Source organism: Mustela putorius, unplaced genomic scaffold (genome assembly GCF_011764305.1).
Source record: "Mustela putorius furo isolate JIRA1106 unplaced genomic scaffold, ASM1176430v1.1 tig00000281_pilon_pilon_pilon, whole genome shotgun sequence".
NCBI classification, from domain to species: Eukaryota; Metazoa; Chordata; class Mammalia; order Carnivora; family Mustelidae; genus Mustela; species Mustela putorius.
Window position 1 is genome coordinate 23890523 of NW_025421343.1, and position 20657 is coordinate 23911179.

General features: G+C 46.3%; 1 protein-coding gene across 1 annotated transcript; it reads left to right on the forward strand.

Annotated features, from left to right (window-relative positions):
* The first annotated feature begins 1182 nt into the window (after positions 1-1182).
* On the forward strand, positions 1183-20394 carry LOC101670478 (glucokinase regulatory protein). The gene is given in 13 exon segments (XM_045079331.1): positions 1183-1242; positions 1570-1707; positions 2693-2798; positions 5361-5426; positions 5429-5466; positions 6631-6749; positions 7393-7491; positions 7729-7826; positions 8158-8234; positions 8618-8714; positions 8895-8992; positions 9094-9177; positions 20145-20394. Coding segments are annotated over 13 exon segments (1308 nt in total). The 3' UTR covers positions 20373-20394.
* Positions 20395-20657: the final 263 nt, after the last annotated feature.

Sequence of the window (20657 nt, forward strand, 5' to 3'; positions counted from 1 at the left end):
AGCTGGAGTCCAGCGGTTAAGACAGCAGGCTGGGTTTATAGCAGCAGAAGTCTAAAAAGTAGCAACCTATGGTTTTTAGCTCTTCTTCCGGCCTGGCGTGCAGAAATTGGTCGTCTAAGTGTCAGGTTTCCTAAAACCAGAGCGTCCAGAACCTCATAGGGCTGTTGGCAGGATCCAGTGAGATAATGTTGGGGAATGTCTTTATAAATCTTAGGACACTGTGTGAGCGAGGGATTATCATGAATTTGCACCAGTCTGTTAGTTACTTCATTCGTTTAACAAACATAAATCCTTAAACTATTTCATGAGATCTGAAGTAACAACGTGGGTGTGAGTTCCCTTTCTGTCAACTGTGTGATCTTCAGCAATGACCTAACTTCTCTGAGCCTCTGCTTTACCTTCTGCAAAACGAGGGTGTCAGTGTCGTCTCCTTAGTGGGAATGCACCCAGTGAGATACTGCATGTGAAAAGTGCATTGTTCAGTGTAAATAAATGTTGGCTCATTTTGTATTTAGGGCAGATACTTCGGTTTCTAATTCTCATGGCAGCATTTCTATTTCTGTGGCACGTTTTTCCTGTAATATTCAGTTCAGCGTGTGTCCCCCTGGGGCTCCAAAGCTTCTGTTAGCTTCCTTCTGAGATGAAAGAGTGAAATGGAGCAAGAGGGGCCCGGAGTACTGTGTGTTCTGGACATGTGATCAAGCCACGGCTCAGGTCCTCTGCCTCTGCTGTCCTTGAAGACCCTGATCTCTAGCCTCCTGTTGCATCCTGGTCCCAGAAGAATCCTCTGCTCAGGGATTCTCATTGTCCTGGGACTGGGTATTACCCTGCACTTCTGAGCTCCAGGCCCTCCAGAGAAGAGGTCATTGTGTCCAAAGGTTAAGAGTAATGAACCTCAGGTTTCCCCCTTCATGGGACAAAGCAGAGGCTGGGCAGTGTGCATGCATGCAAAGAGGGACCCCTGGAGATTTCTGGGGTGCCCAGAGGGCTGGGGGCCAACTGATCAGGAAAGGGTGCGGGGAGAGATACTCAGAGGGGGCGGTGCTCAGAGAGGCCAGGGTACCTGGGTTAATCATCACTGTGGCTCAGATAAGGCCCCGCCAGGTAGAAGCAGAGTTAGCGTGACAGAGTGTTTGTGTGGCTGAAGACGCAGGCACGACAGGGTGTCCACAGCGTGCGACCATGTCGGGCACAAAACACTTTCAACATGTGATTGAGACCCCAGAGCCCGGCAAGTGGGAGGTGAACACACCCACCCCCGCACCTCCCCTTCCCTCGCTTTCTCCATGTTGGTCTTCTGCACTGATTCCTAGAATCATTTCTCTTCTGGACTTCCCTCCACCCTGGGTTTCTGTTTTCCCTCTCCTCCTTCCCATCTTCCTTCCTGACCTTCCCCTATTAGGCCTGAGTACCAAGTTCAGGCTAAATCCTTGGATGCTGTGTGTGTGTGTGTGTGTGTGTGTGTGTGTGTCCCCAAACCTTGTGCCTGCTGCCACTCCCACCTCCAGCTCCAGAGGCGTGAGCGAGGCCTGGGCTTCCTGTCTGTGTCCTTGTGCCCCTTCCCTCTAGTTGTCTGGGTATGAGGCAGCCCTGCCAATCACAGAGAAGTCAAACCCACTGACCCAGGACCTCGACAGAGCAGAGGCCGAGCAAACTGTTCGATTGCTGGGACAATGTGATGCTGAGATCTTCCAGGAGGAGGGGCAAGTCATGCCCACAGACTAGGTAACCCAGACTCATCCCCTGGATACTGAAAATAAAGATGCCAGCTCCATGCCAATGGTCCATAGTGTTTGAAACCTGAGAGCCCCTCCACCCCACCATTGACGAAGTGGGTACTAGAAAACAGAAAGGGTTCGCGCAAGGTATTTTGACTTCACTCTCACTAATTAGACCCAGCTGCATGAATGTGGAATGACAGGGAACGTATCAGATTCCAGAATACCTGTGTGTCAGTCCATTCAACAAGCAAGGTAGATGGACTAGTCCCAGAGTCAGCAAACCACGCTGGCCAATCATGCCACTGCCTGTTTATGTAAATAAAGTTTTATTGAGACACAGCCATTTGTGTTTACATAAGATCTATGGCCACTTCATGCTACAACGATAGGGTTGAGTATTGCATAGAGTTCACAGGGGCCCCCAAACCTAAAATATTTACTGTCTTGCTCTTTACAGAAGAAGCTGACCCCTGGACCAGCCCTTTGCTATTTAAGCATGGTCCTTGCTTAGCAACATCAGTATCTCCTAGGATTTGCTAGTAATGTAGAATCTTGCCCCCCACCAAGACCTACTGAGTCTGAATCTGCATTTTAACAAGATTCCAAGCACTGGATTTGGTGACCCCAATTTTCTCTCACCACTGTAGTATACGATTTTAACAATTCACTAAGCAGAAACAGGTCGAGCAATGCTAGATGCGGAAGGAGGCACACAAGGAGGGCAGGACACCGACCTTAAGGAGCATACAATTTAGTTCAGGAGTTTTGAAACTTCACCATGCAGAGGATTTCCTTGGGGGAACTTGTTAAAAATACAGGATCTTTCAAGACAGATCCAGTAGATCTTACCCGGGCCTGGGACTGTGCATTTCTAACAAGCACTCAGGAGGATTCTGATGCTCCTGGGCCTCAGGAAACACTAGAGTAACCCCTGCGCTCTCATCATACCCTTTTTCTCCCCCTGCCATCAGGCTCCCTTTGTGGCAGTCCAGATGGACTCTGGCATGGACAGCCCAGGCACCTTCTTGCCAGTCCTGGTTGGTTTCAGCCCTGTGAACATGGTCAGGTGAGCCCACTGTAATGAAAGGCAGTGACGGGCCAGGGCCCTGGGGGAGGCTGAGAGGAAACCTGTCAAAATCTACAGTACAGGGGTGCCAGGGTGGCTCAGCGGGTTAAAGCCTCTGCCTTTGGCTCAGGTTATGATCCCAGGGTCCTGGGATCAAGCCCCGCATCAGGCTCTCTACTCAGCATGGAGCCTGCTTCCTCCTCTCTCTCTGTCTGCCTCTCTGCCAGCTTGTGATCTCTGTCTGTCAAATAAATAAGTAAAAATCTTTAAAACAAAACAAAACAAACAAACAAAAACAAAATCTACATTACAGCCACGAAGAGGAGGGCATGGTGGCTATGGTCTTACTCACCGCATCTCAGAACATTAAAGTAAATACGGACTGTCCCTGAGCTTAGGAGGATTTTGTTTTTGGTGGGTTTTTGTTTTATTTTGTTTCTGTTTTTGTTTCATTTTTTTTGTCTACTGGTTGATGTAGTCTCTTGTTTCGGGAAGGACTGAAGGCAGCTTACAGAGGCCACATCAAATACCAGAAAGCAGACATTCAAAACAGGAATGAAGACACAAGGAAAACAAGGCCCAGGAGATAGAATAGGGTCGGGACGATGCGGACCCCAAAGAGAAGCATCTGTTCAAAGGAGCCGTGGGTGTGGAGTGGCCTCTGATTCCCCTTTGCCCAGCTCCCTTATTGTAGCAACCATTCTCCTTTGTCATCCTAGGCTCCCCTTGGGTCCCCCTCTGGCTACTCAAACCCCCATCGTGTCCCCCTTTCCTGAGGACTCTGTGCCACCCAATCACCTCCGCCTTATTCTCTATGTAGATGGCCGCTTTGATCCCAGAGGTCAGCATGTGAAACTGATAATGCTCAGGTGTGGTTCCCTGGATGTTCAGCCTCAGGAGTGTTAAAGCAAGAAGAACGTAGATTCGTAGGCCCTTGTGTGAGAGAGCTCGGATGTTGTCACTTTGGGGTGAGGCCCTGAAATCCCTTATTTTTTGAGACCATCCCTGGAGATTCTGGTGCCCAGCCAGGTGCGGGGAGCTCTGCTGACTTCACCATTGGCGTGGGCCTCTTGATGAAGCTGAAGGCTTCCTGTCGCTGGAATGTTCCAGGGAAGGCTTGTGGATTCCTCAAGAGCGGCTCTGCACATGCAGTGGTGGTCCTGGGGGGCGGGGCGGCTGGGTGCTTTCTGAGGACCTTTTCTCAACTCCCAGATTCCAGGCTTGTAGCGTAATTCATGTGAAGATATAAATGATTCTGAGATACTTTTAACCCTGCTCCTTTTAATGGAGGAGTCTCCTTCATCAAAAATGTATGTACTGCAGTGGATGCTAATTTCAGGCCCTGGGACTAAGTGAAATGACAGATTTCAAACCATGTGGGTGTGGAGATCTTGCAGTTGTTCCTTAAATCAGCGGCTCCCAAACTTGGCCGAACTTCAGAGTCGTCTGGGAAGCATTTGAAAAATACAGATTTGGGGGCTCCACTCCAGAACTCGTGAAACTGACTCTCAGGCTGGGCGCGGTATCCAGAAATGGGTAGTTTAAAAAAACAACAAACAAACAAACAGACAAACACCAACCCAAACTCCCCAGGTGATGCTGGTGACTAGCAAGTTTGGGGATCTCCGTGTTAAACCGCACAATGAACCCTGGCTCCGGGCTCTGCTTAGGTCTCTAGGGACTTTCCGAAGTAGTTGGAGGACAAATGACAGGAAACACTTTTACAAAATGGGCGTGCAATATGTGAAATTTGCTTGCCCTCGAGGAAATACAAATGAGAAAATACAAACATAGCTAGAGAAGGGGCATTTTGCAGGGATGGGATGATGAGGGAGGCTCGGGAGGCCTTATACAGACGTAACTGTCTGAGCTCCTGCCACAGTGGGGCAGTGGCCGGGTATCCCCTAGCAGGGTTCACCAGTAGTGGTCAACTACCCAAGATCTCCGTTCTTTGAGATTCCATGGTTGCACCTAAGCAGGTAACAAGCCTGATAGTCTCTCGTCCCCTTAACACATTGTTTTGTTCGTGGTTAATTTATTCGAGAAACGTTTGCCAACTGTTGGATGCTACGCGTCATGCCTTGTAGCTGTGCTCCTTCGGCAGGAGCGGTTGTCCCTCCCTCAGGTAGTGAGGGGTTCACTCTCTGGGGAGATGGCCAGAATATATTTCCAGGAATGGGAAAGGCTTCTGATGGACCTTAAGACTGAAGATCAAGTGGCAGTTTTGACATTCTGATGATAGGCACTCCTCCAGGGGCCTACAGAGAGTTGTGGGTTTTGTGGCCATGGCAGTGGGACACGGGCAAGGACGGGGGCACAAGAAAGTTCTGGTGTCAGGCTGGAGCTTTAAACTTGAGTGTTCGCTTTACTCTGGGATTAAATTGCTGAATATTTTACTAACCGTTTTCCTTGGGGTTCAGGGACACGGTGCCCCTCTGAGCTCCAAAGCACATCTCTAGGAGAATGTTGACGTTAGACCCCCATCCCAATGTGGTCTTTGATCCCGACTCTCATCTGAGGCCCTTCCTTTAGATTCTCACCATCTCCCCACGTCTCTCTCTCTGTGGGCCCAGGAAATGACCCCATAGAAGACTGGAGTTCCACATTCCGACAAATAGCAGAGCGCATGCAGAAGCTGCCGGGAAACTGGAAGCTTTCGGGCTCAGTCCTGCTGTTGGGGTAGGATCCTCCCCACCCTCACCTAGGGAATGCTTGCCGCCTCCTGGATGCCTCCGATCTTGTTATGTCTTGTCTGAATTCCTGGCGTACTGTGTCAACTAAAATGTCGTAAAGCAAATCCTATTTTCCCATTTCCTCCTTCACCTTAAGATGTTGTATTTCCGTCCTGACCCTGTCTGCTAAATCCCTCATCATTAAACAGCTAACCCATCTAGGGCAGGTTTCCCCTTTGAAGAACCTCTTTTGCATCTGTGAGTAGAGAGGATTGAATGGAAGGGTGAATTGCTTTCTGATTCTTTTACATTTTCGTTTCAAAGGTGGGCTTTAAAACAATGGGATGCAGTTTCATTCTTCTGCCTTCCTAATCCCCTCCAAAAACTGGGTGGACCTTCCAAGCCTCCATGCCCCTGCATCTCTTTCTCTGGATTGTGGTTTACCCTCACTTTGACTTGACAAGGCCCTGAGTGGAGTCCCTGCCCCTGGGCCTCTCTGCCAGGGATGACATTTTCCTTGCTTTTCTGTGAGATGGGAAGGCAGCCACCTCGTGTGAGGTCTGTGTCTTTCAGCTCTGAGGCACTCATCTCTTCTCCCATCTGTAGTTGTTTACTTTTAATCTCCTTTCTCAGTCACCAATTTGATCATTCTCTTTGCAATAATCTCTTTATGCTTGGTGTGTCATGTTACATCCCTGTCCATTATAATGGCTGCTTCATTGGTCTGTCCAAAGGACCTGAAATGTGATGTTTGCATTGACAAACCGGTATTAAAAAATTGGAGGGTTGGGTTGGAAGAAACTTCTTGAAAAAACAAAACTAAACAAAACCCTCTCCAAAAAACACTTATTTCCTGCTAACGGGACACTCAGTCACTGTGGCCTTCTCCTTAGAGTCCTGAATGTGCCATGGAAATGACCAGAGGTGGCCCTTACCCTCTTTCTGCTTATCTCAGTGAAGCCCACAACCCAGCCCTCCTCATAGCTCACTGGACACCCCCAGTCCTGCTGAATGCAGACCCAGTGGCCTCTAGCCAGGGCGCATGCCCAGGAATCACTAACCAGACTCTGTGCCAGGGGCCTCTAGCCAGAGCGCATGCCCAGCAGCCACTAATTCGTGAACAGGATCCTCCTTCCTCTCCCAGCCTCTCCCGGTGTCATCACCTCCTTAGCCTGAGGGCCTCAGTGGCTCCTCCCGGATGAAAGGGGGAAGCACCACCAAGATCCTGCTGGAAACCTTGCTACTGGCCGCCCATAAGACTGTGGACCGAGGCATCGCAGCCTCTCAGAGGCAGGAGAGCACAGTCAGAGTCAGGCAGGGAGAGGGTGGGTATGGGCTGGGGAATGGCAAGTGCAGACGCAGAGACAGACAGGTTAATGGCAGCAAGACGGAGGCCCAGTACCACCGCCCCCACCGCACCCTGGGCTGTGGGAAAAGAGCTGGCCTTGGTTTCTTAGCACACAAAGTCTCACTTGTTTCCAGCGGACCCTGGGCTCCTCAGGTCCCACTGATCTCTGTGCCCACCTGGGACACCTAGTCCCTGAGCCCACCTGGGACACCAGAAGTTCACCTCGTTTCAGAGAGTCTTTGGCTTGGGGAGGGCCTAGGTCGTGCAGGAAGAACTCCTTCTGCGGGGGCCTGTGTCTCTGGCCTGGCTCCCAGAATCCCCGCTGACCTCCTTGTCCGCTCCGAGCCCGTCCTCCTCGCCCCGCTCTGTTCATGTCCTTCGGCCTTGGTTGGGTCTTTGTGTTCTGCTCACGGAAGTCCTTTCTGTCCTCTGCCCTGCGTTCTGACAGGACTCCCCGCACCTCCGCTAGGGACCAGCAGAACTTAGTTGTCAGGGAATTGTGCCTTCCCCTGGGCAGAGGTGGGTACCCATGCTGTCTAGAGGGGGCCCTGGGCCCACCCCGGGAGCTGGTGGCCTTTCTCCCAGGTGCCTTCTGGAAATCCTGCGGACATTAGAGCAGGCTCATCAGGTGACCTAGAGTCAAAGCCCGAAGATCACGGCCCTGACGAAACAAGCCAGCACCAGGTGTGTGGAAACGTGTTAGGAGTGGGGAGGTCACGTGGATAGGGGACTGTCCTGAGAACAGCGGAGACTCTACAGGACTCCTTAACACGGTGAGGGGAGCAGGTCTGCATGGTGGAAGGCGCGGTAACCTTTCTGTTGGTTTGCACCTGTGCTTGGCCGTGTGCATCTTTCTCTGATCCCTGATCTTTTCTCACTGCCGTATCTCCTCTCGTGTCCTGACCTCTGGCCTGTGCTCATCCTGGAGAAAAAAGGTCACATGTACCTGGTTGGCTGGCAGACCCTGGGCATCATGGCCATCATGGATGGAGTGGAGTGTATCCACACCTTTGGTGCCGGTGGGACCCCAGTCCAGACTTGCTTCCTGGCTCCTCCTGAATGCAAACCGATTTCCTCCCCCCATCCCCAGCCCAATGGGGTTCCTCATTCGATGTCCAGACTCCTATTTGAATAGGCATTTCAGTCAAATGCTCCTTGCTGTGAACCCCTACTCAGGCCTGGTCCCTCAACTCCCAGCCCCGCTTAGCTGTGGCCTCCCATGTGTGTGACACCTCACGCTCCACCCCCCTTGGCACTTTCCTCCAAGACCCATGAACGTTCCCCCAAGCCTAGAATCAATCTTTCCTATAAAGCCCATCACTCCTTTCTCCCTGTCCTTAAACGTTCTAGACTACCGAGATGTCCGCGGCTTTCTCACTGGTGATCACAGTGACATGTTTAACCAGAGGACGGAGCTCCTCCACCAGGTGGGGGGATGACGGGACATGGGGCAGGTTGTGAAGGTGACAGGTGTGCAGGGAGTGGGAGGTGAGGGGAGCAGGGGACAGGTGGGGGAGGAGAGCAGGCAGACAGTCCAGGGAAGGGAATATGGGTTAGAGGTCGGGAGGCTTTGGGGTAGCACAGGGAGGGCGGAAGGCTCTGGATTCTCCCTCTAAAGCTGGCTCTAGTCCAGGGCTCTTCCCTCAACTTGCTGCATCATCTTGAGCAAAACACTTGACCTCGTTGAACCTCGGTTCTTCCATCTGTGTACAAACACGCTGTGTGAGAGGTCCTGTGAGGCCCTCTGTGGCCCCCAGGTCTGTGTGCAGGAGTTTTTCATGGGAGGGGCCCCCCATCTTCTCATGCCCAGGGTTCCCAGTTCTCCTTCTCCCAAGAGAACCTCCTGACGGGCATCTTGCCATCCCTCACAGAAATCGACATCGTGGTCTTCATTTTCACCCTGGATGGTGAGAGGGAAGGTAGGAGCGGTGGGGTGAGCAGAGGGAGGCAGGGGAGTGACTCGGGGAGCTGTCATTTTTCTGGGCTTAAAGCACCTGCTCCGAGGGAGGGAGAGGGGCGCGTGTCCTGACGGGACCACAGGGAACAGGAAGAACAGCTTTCATCTCTGGCGCCCTCCCCTCTCCTAGACAACCTCACGGAGGTGCAGGCGCTGGTGGAGCAGGTGAAGGAGAAGACGGCCCACATCCAGGCCCTGGCGCATAGCACCGTGGGGCAGACCCTGCCGGTGAGGGCCCAGCCTTGGGGACGGAACCTGGGGTGGCAGTTACAGCAACGGCCTTCCTGGGGGATGCTGCTCTGGCTCATTCTCTCTCTCTGTTTCTCCAGACCCCTCTGAAGAAGCTCTTCCCCTCCATCATCCGCATCACGTGGCCACTGCTTTTCTTCGAATATGAAGGGAACTTCATCCAGGTATGGGGAATGAGAGGGTGTTCTCTGTGCTGAGGGACTCAGAGGGGGAAGGGTTCCAGAAATTAGAAAAATCAAGTCTGGGGCGCCTGGGTGTCTCCACAGGTTAAGCCTCTGCCTTCAGCTCAGGTTATGATCTCAGGGTCCTGGGATTGATTGAGTATCCCATTGGGCTCTCTGCTCAGCAGGGAGCCTGCTTCCCCCTCTTTCTCTCTACCTACTTGTGATCTTTGTCAAATAAATAATAAATCTTAAAAAAAAAAATAAAAAGCAACTCAAGGCTGGAGGGTGGAAAGCTTTGCTGGACTTTCAGAAAGCCAGCTGGGCAAGTTCTTGTGTTACCAGGTCACTGGTCAGTGTTTCCAAGGTAATGGCTCATTTCTCTCCAGGAATATGTGAAAAAGATAGGCCAGGCCACCAGTCACCTGACAGATTCTCATTTGTCCCTTGTTTCAGGTTCATTGTTGATGTTATAGTCATCCTCACCATACAAAAGTCTTTAAGGTATATCCTTTGCAAGGTCACTATGCTGAATTCACTGCAGACAAAATTACTGATATTGTCTGTAATATAATGAAATTATAATTTCACTACTTTTCACTAATTATAATTTATTATAATATTTGTAACTATAATTTCATTACTGAAGCACTGATAATGCTTTAGCAAGACATTATCAGTACAAGCACTGACAATAATCATAGAAATAATTATCAATTTGGGTACACTTTGCAGTTTGGTCTGGAGAGGGCATTGGGACATCTGAGTGTTAGTTCACCTGTGCTTTGTGGCCCAAGAAAGAAGGCAGTTTTGCATCTGTGGTTCCTCGGTTTTCTCACCTAACTCCTACCCACCATCCACAGGGCACAACCAGGGCCCTGAAGGGTTGCGCTGGAGACATGTGGTCTCATCCATTATTCAGATCACCTCTTCCAGAAAGCTTCCTGACTTGACCAAACAGCTGCCATGCTTTCTTACCTGCATTCAGAACTCAAAGGAAGCCCTTCCCCCTGAGCCAGGGGGTCCATGCTCTTTCTGTTGCGTACCTTTGTCTTCCCTTCCAAATGGTGTTCATTGGTCACAGCTCTACTTTTGTGGCATACTTTCCACATTCGTTGTCTCCTTTGACATCTCACATCTTCTAAGAAGTCTTTTCCGATGAAACCCACATTGTCTAGAACCCTCCTTGATGTGAGATGCCTCTTCCAGGTTCCACTGTGCCGTCATCATATCTAATACACACGTAGGACTCTGTACTTTACAAACTATTTCATTTATAATATCATTTCTCATAACGGATTCCTAAGGGATGTAGGTTTTTCCCCCCATCTCAGATAAGGAAGCTGAAACTCAGAGATTAAAGCATTGTAATCACAGCCACATGGCTAAAGCAGAAGCCAGGACTCGAACCCTGGCCTTGTGACTCTAAGTCCGTGGTTTATTTCACTTTACAATACAAATTTCAACCATATCCATGAATTGAGCCAGATTCTTTTATTTTTTTTTAAAGATTTTTATTTGTTTATTTGACAGAGATCACAAGCAGGCAGAGAGGCAGGCAGAGAGAGGAGGAGGGGAAGCAGGCTGCCCGCTGAGCAGAGAGCCCGATGTGGGGCTCGATCCCAGGACCCTGGGATCATGACCTGAGCTGAAGGCAGAGGCTTTAACCCACTGAGTCACCCAGGCTCCCCGAGCCAGATTCTTTTACTCATTTACTCATTATGCACCTATCACATGCCAGGTCCTATTCCAGGGATAGGGGATATAGTAGGGAATATTAACCTGTGATCTTTGGAAAAAGATCTGTGTTTTTAAAGAAAATTATAATTATAGTAGCAATATTTTTATTGTAAATACTTTGGAAAATACAGAAATCAAAAGGAGAAAAGCATCCATAATAACCTTCTTCCAGGGGCGCCTGGGTGACTCAGTGGGCTCACTGAGCCCCAGTGTTCTCAGGAGACTAGAGGATCTAAGGGATCCCTTATATTCCTTAAATTCGACCTTGACTGTGCCAAGGAAAAGAATAAATCTCAGATACAAATGCTTTTTTTTTTAATGTTATGAAAACAAAACACCCAGTTTCCCATTTTAAAACATATCCTTAGAATGGGGTGCCTGGCTGGCGCAGTGGGTTAAAGCCTCTGCCTTTGGCTCGGGTCATAATCTCAGGGTCCTGGGATTAAGTCCGGCATCCGGCTCTCTGCTGCACAGGAAGCCTCTCTCTCTGCCAACTTGTGATCTGTCTCTCAAATAAGTAAATAAAATCTGTTTAAAAACAACAACAACAAAAAAACCAACCTTCTTGCAAAAAACCACTTAGACAAATTTTGGAGAATGTCCCTCTAGGCTTTTTTATGCATATGTAAGTATGTATATGTATTTATACAAAAATAGGACCATCTTTGCCATGCTGTTTTTAACTTGCTTCTCTTCACTGAAAATTATGAACACCTTTCTGTACAAATATATCCATATCATTTTTAAAAGATTTTTATTTATGTATTTGAGAGAGAGAATGAATGGGGGAGGGGAAGAGGGGCAGAGGGAGAAGCGGACTCCCTGCTGAGGGCAGAGCCCAAGCAGGGGCTAGATCCCAGGCCCTGAAGTCATGACCTGAGCTTAAGTCAGACACTAAGGTAACTGAGCCCCCGGGAGTCCCTAATTGAAATTCTTTTGAGGACTATGGAGATTGGCCGCTTGAAGATATATATTGGCTATTACTTTTTTTCTTTATTGTGTTACTTCTTCATGCCTTCTGGGCATATGCACCCATTCTTTTGGGCATATTTAATTTTTTCTTACTAATTTATAAGAGGGAGTGTATATAGCAAGGACAGTAGCCTTTTTTAAATTCCTGTTCTATGTTTTCCTCTAGTTTATGACTATTTTTTATCTTTCCATTGTTGATGGAGAGATGTTTTCTTTACATTTTTACATAGTCACATCAATCAGTCATTTTTTGGTGTGTATAGCTTCTGTCTCTTGCTTGCTTCTGGTTTGTATCTTTCCAAATATATTGCGATTGTTTGAAATAAAAAGGCTTCCATTAGTAAATCTTTAGTTGCAGAAATATCGTTGATGTAAACTCCTCCCACACTTTTATTTTGAAAAACTTTCCATCCCACAGAAAAATTGCCAGAACAGTGAATACCCATACAACTTTCCCTAGATTCACCAATCTTTTTTTTTTTTTTTTAAGATTTTATTTATGTATTTAACAGAGAAAAACAGCACATAAGCAGGGGTAGTGGCAGGCAGAGGGAGAGGAAGAAGGAGAAGCAGGCTTCCCACTGAGCAGCGTACCTGACATGGGGCTTGCTCCCAGGATCCTGGGATTGAGACCTGGGCTGAAGGCAGATGCCCAACCGACTGAGCCACCCAGGCGCTCCTAAATTCACCAATATTTAACATTTTGCCACATCTGCTTCATCTGTCTTTTCCTCTGAATTATTTGAAAGATAATTGGACATAAGATGACATTTGACACAAATTACTGTGTCCCCTAAGAACAAGGACATTTGTCTGCATAACCACAATATAATTTTCACACTCAGGAAAAAGGACCGTGAGTACGACTATTGAATATGCAGACTGTGTTCAAATTTCCCCAATTATCTCTGCATTATTTTTATTTCCAGGTCTAGGATCCAATCAGAGATAAACCATTGCACTTTGTTATTAGGTATCCTTAGTTTTCTTTAATCTAGATGAATTCTTTAGCTGTTTTCTGTGTCTTTTATGACATTGATAGTACAGGAGTCTGACCAATTATTTTCCCGAATGTGCTTCACCTTGGATTGGCCCGATTATTTCTTCATTATATTCAGGTGAAGCGTTTTGGCAGGAGTGCCGCAGAGATGAGGCTCATAGACGACGGTATCACATCGGGAGATGCCTGATGTCAGTTCCTTCCTTTACTGGTGATGTTATGTTTTATCACTTACTCAAAGTAGTGTCAGATTTCTTTTCTTTTTCTTTTTTAAGCTTTTATTTATTTATTTGAGAGAGGCAGAGAGAGAATACAAGTGGCAGGGGAGGGGCAGTGGGAGAGGGCAAGCACACTCCCCACTGAGCAGGGAGTCCATCGCAGGAGCCCAAGATCATGACCTGAGCTGAAGGCAGAAGATTAACCGACTGAGCCACCCAGGTGCCCTGGTGGTGTCAGATTTCTTCGCATCCTGTTCTTTAGTAATCTTTCACCCAATGGTTTTAGCATCCACAGATGGTCAAATGAATTTATTACTCTGGTGGTTTTTAAATGGTGATTTTTCTATCTTTCTGTCTACATTTACTAGTTGGGATTCTTCTGTAAAGAAATCTCTCCCTTCTCTCCCCACACCATCTACATTTACTTAGACTCAGTTTGGAGTCATGAATTTTTTTGTTGTTAAATGTGTTTTAACCCATTCCTGTTATTACTGATTTTAATACTCAAAATGAGAGCTTATTCAAGCTGGCCCCTTTGTCGTTGTGACATAGTCACATTAGTGTTGGAACACTCTTTGCTGTGTTTCTTTTTAGAAAAAGAACAAAAGGCACCTTTTCTCTAATGCAGAAGAGTAGCGTATGATAGTCTTTTGTACCTTGCGTTTTTTCTTAACAAGGTATCTTGGAAACCACTCCACTTCAGTTTCTAACTCTGTTAATTATTACTTACCTGTGTGTGTGTATATAGACGTGTGTCTGTACTGTAGTGTCCCCAGACATCCATGTAGGAGAACAGAAATGTTGTCCCAGGTTCACCTTGTACTTTCCTAGCTCCAGTCCTGGCTGGAATCCGTAATTTTCAAGGAGCGCTGGCGGCTGTCCTTGGGGATCGGTACAGCAGTCCTGCCTTCTCACAGTTGTGTTTTCCACAGCTTCATTTACTCTAATCTACTGGTAGTCCAGAAGCAGATGACCCCCTTACAGTTTGCCAAAGGGTCGGTAGTAGTCTAACCCTATGTCACGATGCCTATGTCATTCCCGTCCCTCCATGTCATGGAGCAGCCATTTTGTCATCTCATATCGTCACCAGAAGGCGAAGGTTGAATACAGTACATAAGATATTTTGTGAGAGAGACCCCAGTCACATAACTTTTATCAAAGTATGCTGTTATAATTGCTCTATTTTATTATTGGTGGTGTTCATCTCTTACTGTGCCTAATGCATGAACTAATCTTTATTGTTGGAATGTACAATAGGAAAAAATGGTATGTGTATGGTTCCGTACTGTTCGCAGTAGCAGACATCTACAGGGGTCTGGAACTTATCCCCTGAGGTAAGTGGGGGCTACCGTATTTAGAAACCTAGGTGCTAAGTACGCTCACTGCTACTGCTGACTTTGCCTCTAAGCAAAATCCTTTGGTAGAAAGAACAAGGAAATACAGGGACACCTGGGTGGCATAGTCAGTTAAATGTTGGACTCTTGATTTTGGTTCAGGTTATGACCTCAGGGTCATGAGATTGAGTTCCGCATCTGGTTCCAAGCTCAGCGTGGAGTCTGCTTGAGATCCTCTCTCTCCCTCTGTCCCTCTCCCTGCTTGCATGTGCGCGTGTGCACTCCCTCTCCTCTGTCTCAAAAAAGAAGGAAAGAAAGAAAGAAAATGAACCAACGAACAAGGAAATACAGTTGATCTTGAGCAACATGGGGGTTAGACGCATTGGCACCCCACACGGTTGAAAATCCCCGTATAACGCTTGACTCCCCTAGACTTAACTAATATCATACTCTAGACCAGAAGCCTTCCCAATAACATAAACACTCAATTAACACATATTTTTAAGTTATATGTATTATATGCTGTATCCTTACAATAAAATAACCTAGAGAAAAGAAAACATTAAGAAAATAATACAGAGGGGTGCCTGGGTGGTTCATTCGTCAAGCGTCTGTCTTCTGCTCAGGTCATGATCCTGGGGTTCTGGGATCAAGCCCCGCATTGGCTCCCTGCTCTGCGGGAAGCCTGCTTCTCCCTCTCCTACTCCCTCTCTTGCATTCCCTCTCTTGCTGTGTCTCTGTCTGTCAAATAAATAAATAAAATCTTTTAAAAAAGAGAAGAAAAGAAAACCATACAAAAAATTCATTTATAGTATACCACCCTGTATTTTTGAAAAAAATATGCATATAAGTGGACCTGTGTAGTTCAAATCTTTGTTGTCCAAGGGTCAACTGTATATGTTTTTTTCACATAAGCAGATATATATATATGTATATATACATACATACATATTTATGAATTTATATATGTTCTCCTACCTGTTTTCCCTTAATGAGAACGTAAATTCCCAACATCGTCAATTTATTTGTCCATTTCCTTAGTCCTACAATAAATACCCACTTTGAAATTGCTACCCTGATTCCACTACCATCAACAAACTTACCAAGAAACAGTAAAGATTTCTTTGCAGTTCTTTTTGTCTCCTGACCATATTCCACAAAAGACACATAAAGTGTTCAAAAGTTGCTAGGATTAGGGTGCCTGGGTGGCTTAATGGGTTGAAGCCTCTGCCTTCGGCTTGGGTCATGATTCTAGGGTCCTGGGATCAAGCCCCATATCCGGGTTCTCTGCTCAGCAGGGAGCCTGCTGCCCCTTTCTCTCTCTGCCTGCCTCTCTGCCTACTTGTGATTTCTCTGTCAAATAAATAAATAAAATCTTTTTAAAAAAAGTCACTAGGATTAAATTTTTTCCCCTCTCTGTAGTTATGTTATCAATATGATATATAGTGAGTTTCATTTCCTTTATTTTTTTTTAATTTTAGAGAGTTTGGGGTTTTTTTTTTTAGGATTTTATTCATTCATTTGTCAGAGAGAGAGACAGGGAGAGAGAGCACAACAGGGGGAGCGGCAGGCAGAGGGAGAAGCAGGCTCCCTGCTGAGCGGGAGCCCAACTGCAGAACTCGATCCCAGGACCTTGGGATCATGACCTGAGCCAACGGCAGACACTTAACCAACTGAGCCACCCGGGTGTCCCTGAGTTTTTGTTTTTGATATCACTTTGTCTTTTGAATATGTAAAACACAACATGGTTTAAAGTCAGACTGTATAATAAGGAGATGTCCCCTCCCCTTCACTCTTCCTTCCACCTGTTTCCACTCATCCCAGCAGGTAAACAATTTCATTAGTTACTGACTTGCCTTCCTATGTTTCTTTTTGCAAAAAAAGCATATTTGTATGTACTTTGCAATTTTTTCTTTTACAAGAGACACTGTGCTATGTATAGCCTTTTGTGCTTCAATGAGATATCCTGAAAATAACTCCACTTGGGTTTATAAAACCCTTCCTCATTATTTTTCACATTTGTGTGTAGACTGTACATGTGCAAGAATGATTGGGGCAGTCTCTGATGTAGGGCATTTGGTTGTCTCCAGCGTTTTGCTGTTACCAATAATGATGCAATGAACATGCATGTGTTTCTGTCATGTAGAAGTGTATCTTTGGGTAAATTCCTAGAAGAACGAGAGCTGGATGAAAGGACAAATACATACGTAATTCCATGAGATACGGCAGCATTTCCCCTCAGAAGGATTGTCCCATTTTGCTTCTTGTACCAGCAACACAGGAGATTGTCTGTTTCCTATAGTTCCTTTTTTTAAAAAAATGTTTATTTATTTATTGGAGGGAGAGGAGGGCAGAGGGAGAGAGTCTTATGCAGACTCCGCACTGAGTGTGGAGCCCAGCATGGGGCTCAATCCCATGACCCTGAGATCAGGACCTGAGCCAAGACCAAGAGTTGGATGCTTCACCAACGGAGCCACTGAGGTACCCCTTCCCCATCGCCTCTTTAAAAGCATTCAAAAGCTTTTGAATTTTTGCCAATCTGGTAGATGAGATATTCTATTTATGTGTGGTTTTCATTTCTATTTTACTTATTATGTGTTTGGTTGAGCATGCTTAAAGGTCTTTAGTAAATCTTTTCCTTGGTGAACTGTGTGTTCATGTAAATACATGAAATACACTCATTTTCTAATGGTATTGGGATCTGGATGCTCCCTTGATTTTTAGTACTTTATTTCTATTTAAAAATATATTTATTTGAAAGAGAGAGAGTGAGAGAGCACAAGCAGGGGGAGCGACATGCAGAGGGAGAGAGAGAGAAGCAGGCTCCCCGCTAAGCAATGACCTCCATGCTGGCCTTGATCATGACCTGAGCTGAAGGCAGAGGCTTAACTGACTGAGCCCCTGATTTTTAGTACTTTATAAATCAGGGGCATTAGTTCTTTCTTTCTGATATGCATTGTAAATATTTCATTTAGGTTTTAACCATGAAAATGTCTTTGTTTTAATTCTAGTGGGGTAGAACTTATTAATCCATTTTTTGTTGAATCTGGATGATGAGGCACAAAAAGCTCTCTGCTACCCCCAGGTTGTAAAGGGATTCCACCTGTGTTTTCTTCCAGTACATGTTTCTTCTAGTAAAAATGGTTTCGTTTTTCCTTTCCTTTTACTTTTTTTAAACACTTAGACCTGCAATTCATTAGTTTATTCTTCTCTATGGGTTAAGGAATGAACCCAATTTAATTTTTTTCTATGTGACTATCTGATTGTCTCTCTCCATATATATATATATATATATATATATATATATATATATATATTTATTTGAGAGAGAGAGAGCGAGCGAGAGAGAAGGTGCTGGGGGAGGGGCAGAAGCAGGCTCCCCGTTGAGCAGGGAGCCCCATGGGGAGCTCCATCCCTGGACCCCAAGATCACAACCTGAGCTGAAGACAGATGTTAACCAACTGAGCCCCCAAACGCCCCACCTCAATACATTTTTAAAATTTATCTTTTCCTTTGTGATTTGAGGTGCAACCTCTATCAAATACTTAGTTCCCATGTGCACTGGTTTATTTCTGGACTTTCTGTTCTGTTCTACCAGTCTGTCTATTGATGTGATGATGCCACTCAGTTTAAATACAGAGGCTTATTGTGGGCTTAGTATTTGAAAGGTTAATGCTTCTCTCACTCTTCTTTTTAAGGATTTTTCTAGGTACAGTTGCTGCCTTTTTTCGATATGGACTTTAAAATGAATGTGTCTGGATTCAAATTATGTACACTTGAAAATATTTTTGTGTTAATGATAGTTCATGGTACAAATGGTTATTTGATGGTCAGTGACATAAATGATATAACCCAGATTTGACAGATCCCTTTCCCACAGGGCAGTCTGTGTACTGCATACTAGCTAGCTTCATTCCGATTGGTCAGATTTCTGCATGCACTCTTTTTTTTTTGCCAAATGAGCCACGATATCTTTTTCTTGTTTTTATCTAAATTCCTGTTAGTTAACATACAGTGTAATGTTAGTTTCAGGTGTATAGTATCATGATTGAACGCTTCCATACAACACCCGGTGCCCATCACAAGGCACTTCTTAATCCCCATTGCCTGCTTCACCCACCCCCGCCCCCTCCAATCTCCCCTCTGGTAACCATTGCTCTGTAGCTAACAGTCTGTTCCCTGGTTGGCCTCTCTCTCTCTCTCTCTTTCATTTTCCCCTTTGTTTTGTTTCTTAAATTCCACACATGAGTGAAATCCTACGGTGTGCATCTTCCTCAGACTGACTTAGTTCACTTATCCTCATAGTCTCTAGCTGCATCCACATCCTTGCAAATGTTCCTATTCAGTACTCATGTCCTTGTCAATCGCTCTTATTTTCAGTATACCCTCTGCAAGGGGTGTGTGTGATCTGCTCCTTCTAGAATGCCAGAATAAGGAGGCAGAAATAGTGGTAGCTTGTTCCCTAACCTGGCAAGGACCCAGTAATGAATCCCCTCAATTCGTTTTCTGGACTCTTTTTACAGGAATATATGCAAATATATAAGGGCAAGAGATGAGGGCCAAGGACAGGTGGGCTTTTACTCACAGTACCGTGTGTTTGCACAGTGTTTTAGTATTCAGTGTGCTTTCATATACATTATCTTATTCCCCCAAGGGGATGACTGTGGCCAAATAGGAAATGCCTTCATCACAGATCAGAAGACCTGGATTTAGGTCCTGATTCTACATATCACTATCATATAAACTTATTAAAGTGGCTTTTTTTTTTTAAGATTTTATTTATTTGTTTGACAGAGAGAGACACAGCAAGAGAGGGAACACAAGCAGGGGAGTGGGAGAAGGAGAAGCAGGCTTCCCGCGGAGCAGGGAGCCCGATGCAGGGCTAAGGATCATGACCTGAGTTGAAATGAAGGCAGACGTTTAACGAATGAGCCACCCAGGCGCCCCTCAAGTTAATTCTTTTTATTTTTTTAAGATTTACTTATTTATTTGAAAGAGAAAGAGAGAGTACAAGCGGTGGGAGGGGCAGAGGGAGAAGGAGAGAAAGAATCTCCAGTGGGATCCTGACACAGGGCTCTATCTCCTGACCCTGAGATCACGACCTGAGCCAAACTCAAGAATCGGCTTAACCGACTGATCCACCTGGGTGCCCCTCAAGGTACTTTACTTTTGACCTCTAGTTTCCACAGATGTAGAAACGGGGATAAAAAAGCCTAGTTCATTGGGTTGTTATAGGAGTTAAATTGAACTAATTTTCAACAAATGTGTATTGATCAATAACCATGTATCAGCCATTATCAGAAAGATTGGGGCTCTGGAGCAGAGTAAGACACCACCTCTGCTCCAGGAGCCTTTAGTTGAGTGGAATGAGTCCCAGGACCTTCACTCCTCCCCTGTTGGGCTCCTGGGGGGCAAAAGGAACATTCTGATAAGTGCAAAACCCTTCTGTGCAAGAACTCAGAGAAGAGATGTGTGTCCTGGGGGGTCAAAGCCACAAATGTGTGACAGCAGCAGTTTTGCCGGGGACAGTCCAGGTTTACAACTACCGTCCTAACATCTAAACTCAGGGCTGGTCAAACAAATTCCATCTGTATTGAGGTCCCTGGTTTTTGATCCCTGGGTTCCTGTCTGACAATAGGGCCCTCTGCACCCTGCTGCTCTCCCAGCCTCTCATTTCCCAGACCCCCGTGTGTGCACCCTGTTCAGAAGTTCCAGCATGAGCTAAGCACCAAGTGGGTGCTGAATACCGTGAGTACAGGGGCCCACGTGCTTCTTGGGAAGATCCTCCAAAACCACATGTTAGACCTGTGCATTCGCAACTCCAAGCTCTTCTGGAGGGCGCTGGCCATGCTGCAGGTAGGCGGCGATGGGACGTGGCTGGCTGGGGCCTGGCCTCCTGCCCCGGCTATGGATGTGTGTGGGGCTAAGGTCTGACTTTCCTCCTGCTGTTGTCTTACTGGGCTTATCCTCTCCTCTAGGGAACGCATGTGCATGCTTGGGGCATGCCTGTGCGATTATAACTATCAAACAATTCTTTCAGTTACAAGTATAGGTCAGACACCTAGTTCTGTGTAAGCTAAACAAGGCACATGACTGGTTCACGTAACTGGGGTCCCAGGATAGCCAGATCCCAGTACTCTAAACAATGTACTCCAGAGAATGTCAGCCTTGAGCTTTCTTCTAGGATGCTCTCCTTCTCAGGCAGCTTTTCTCCAACAG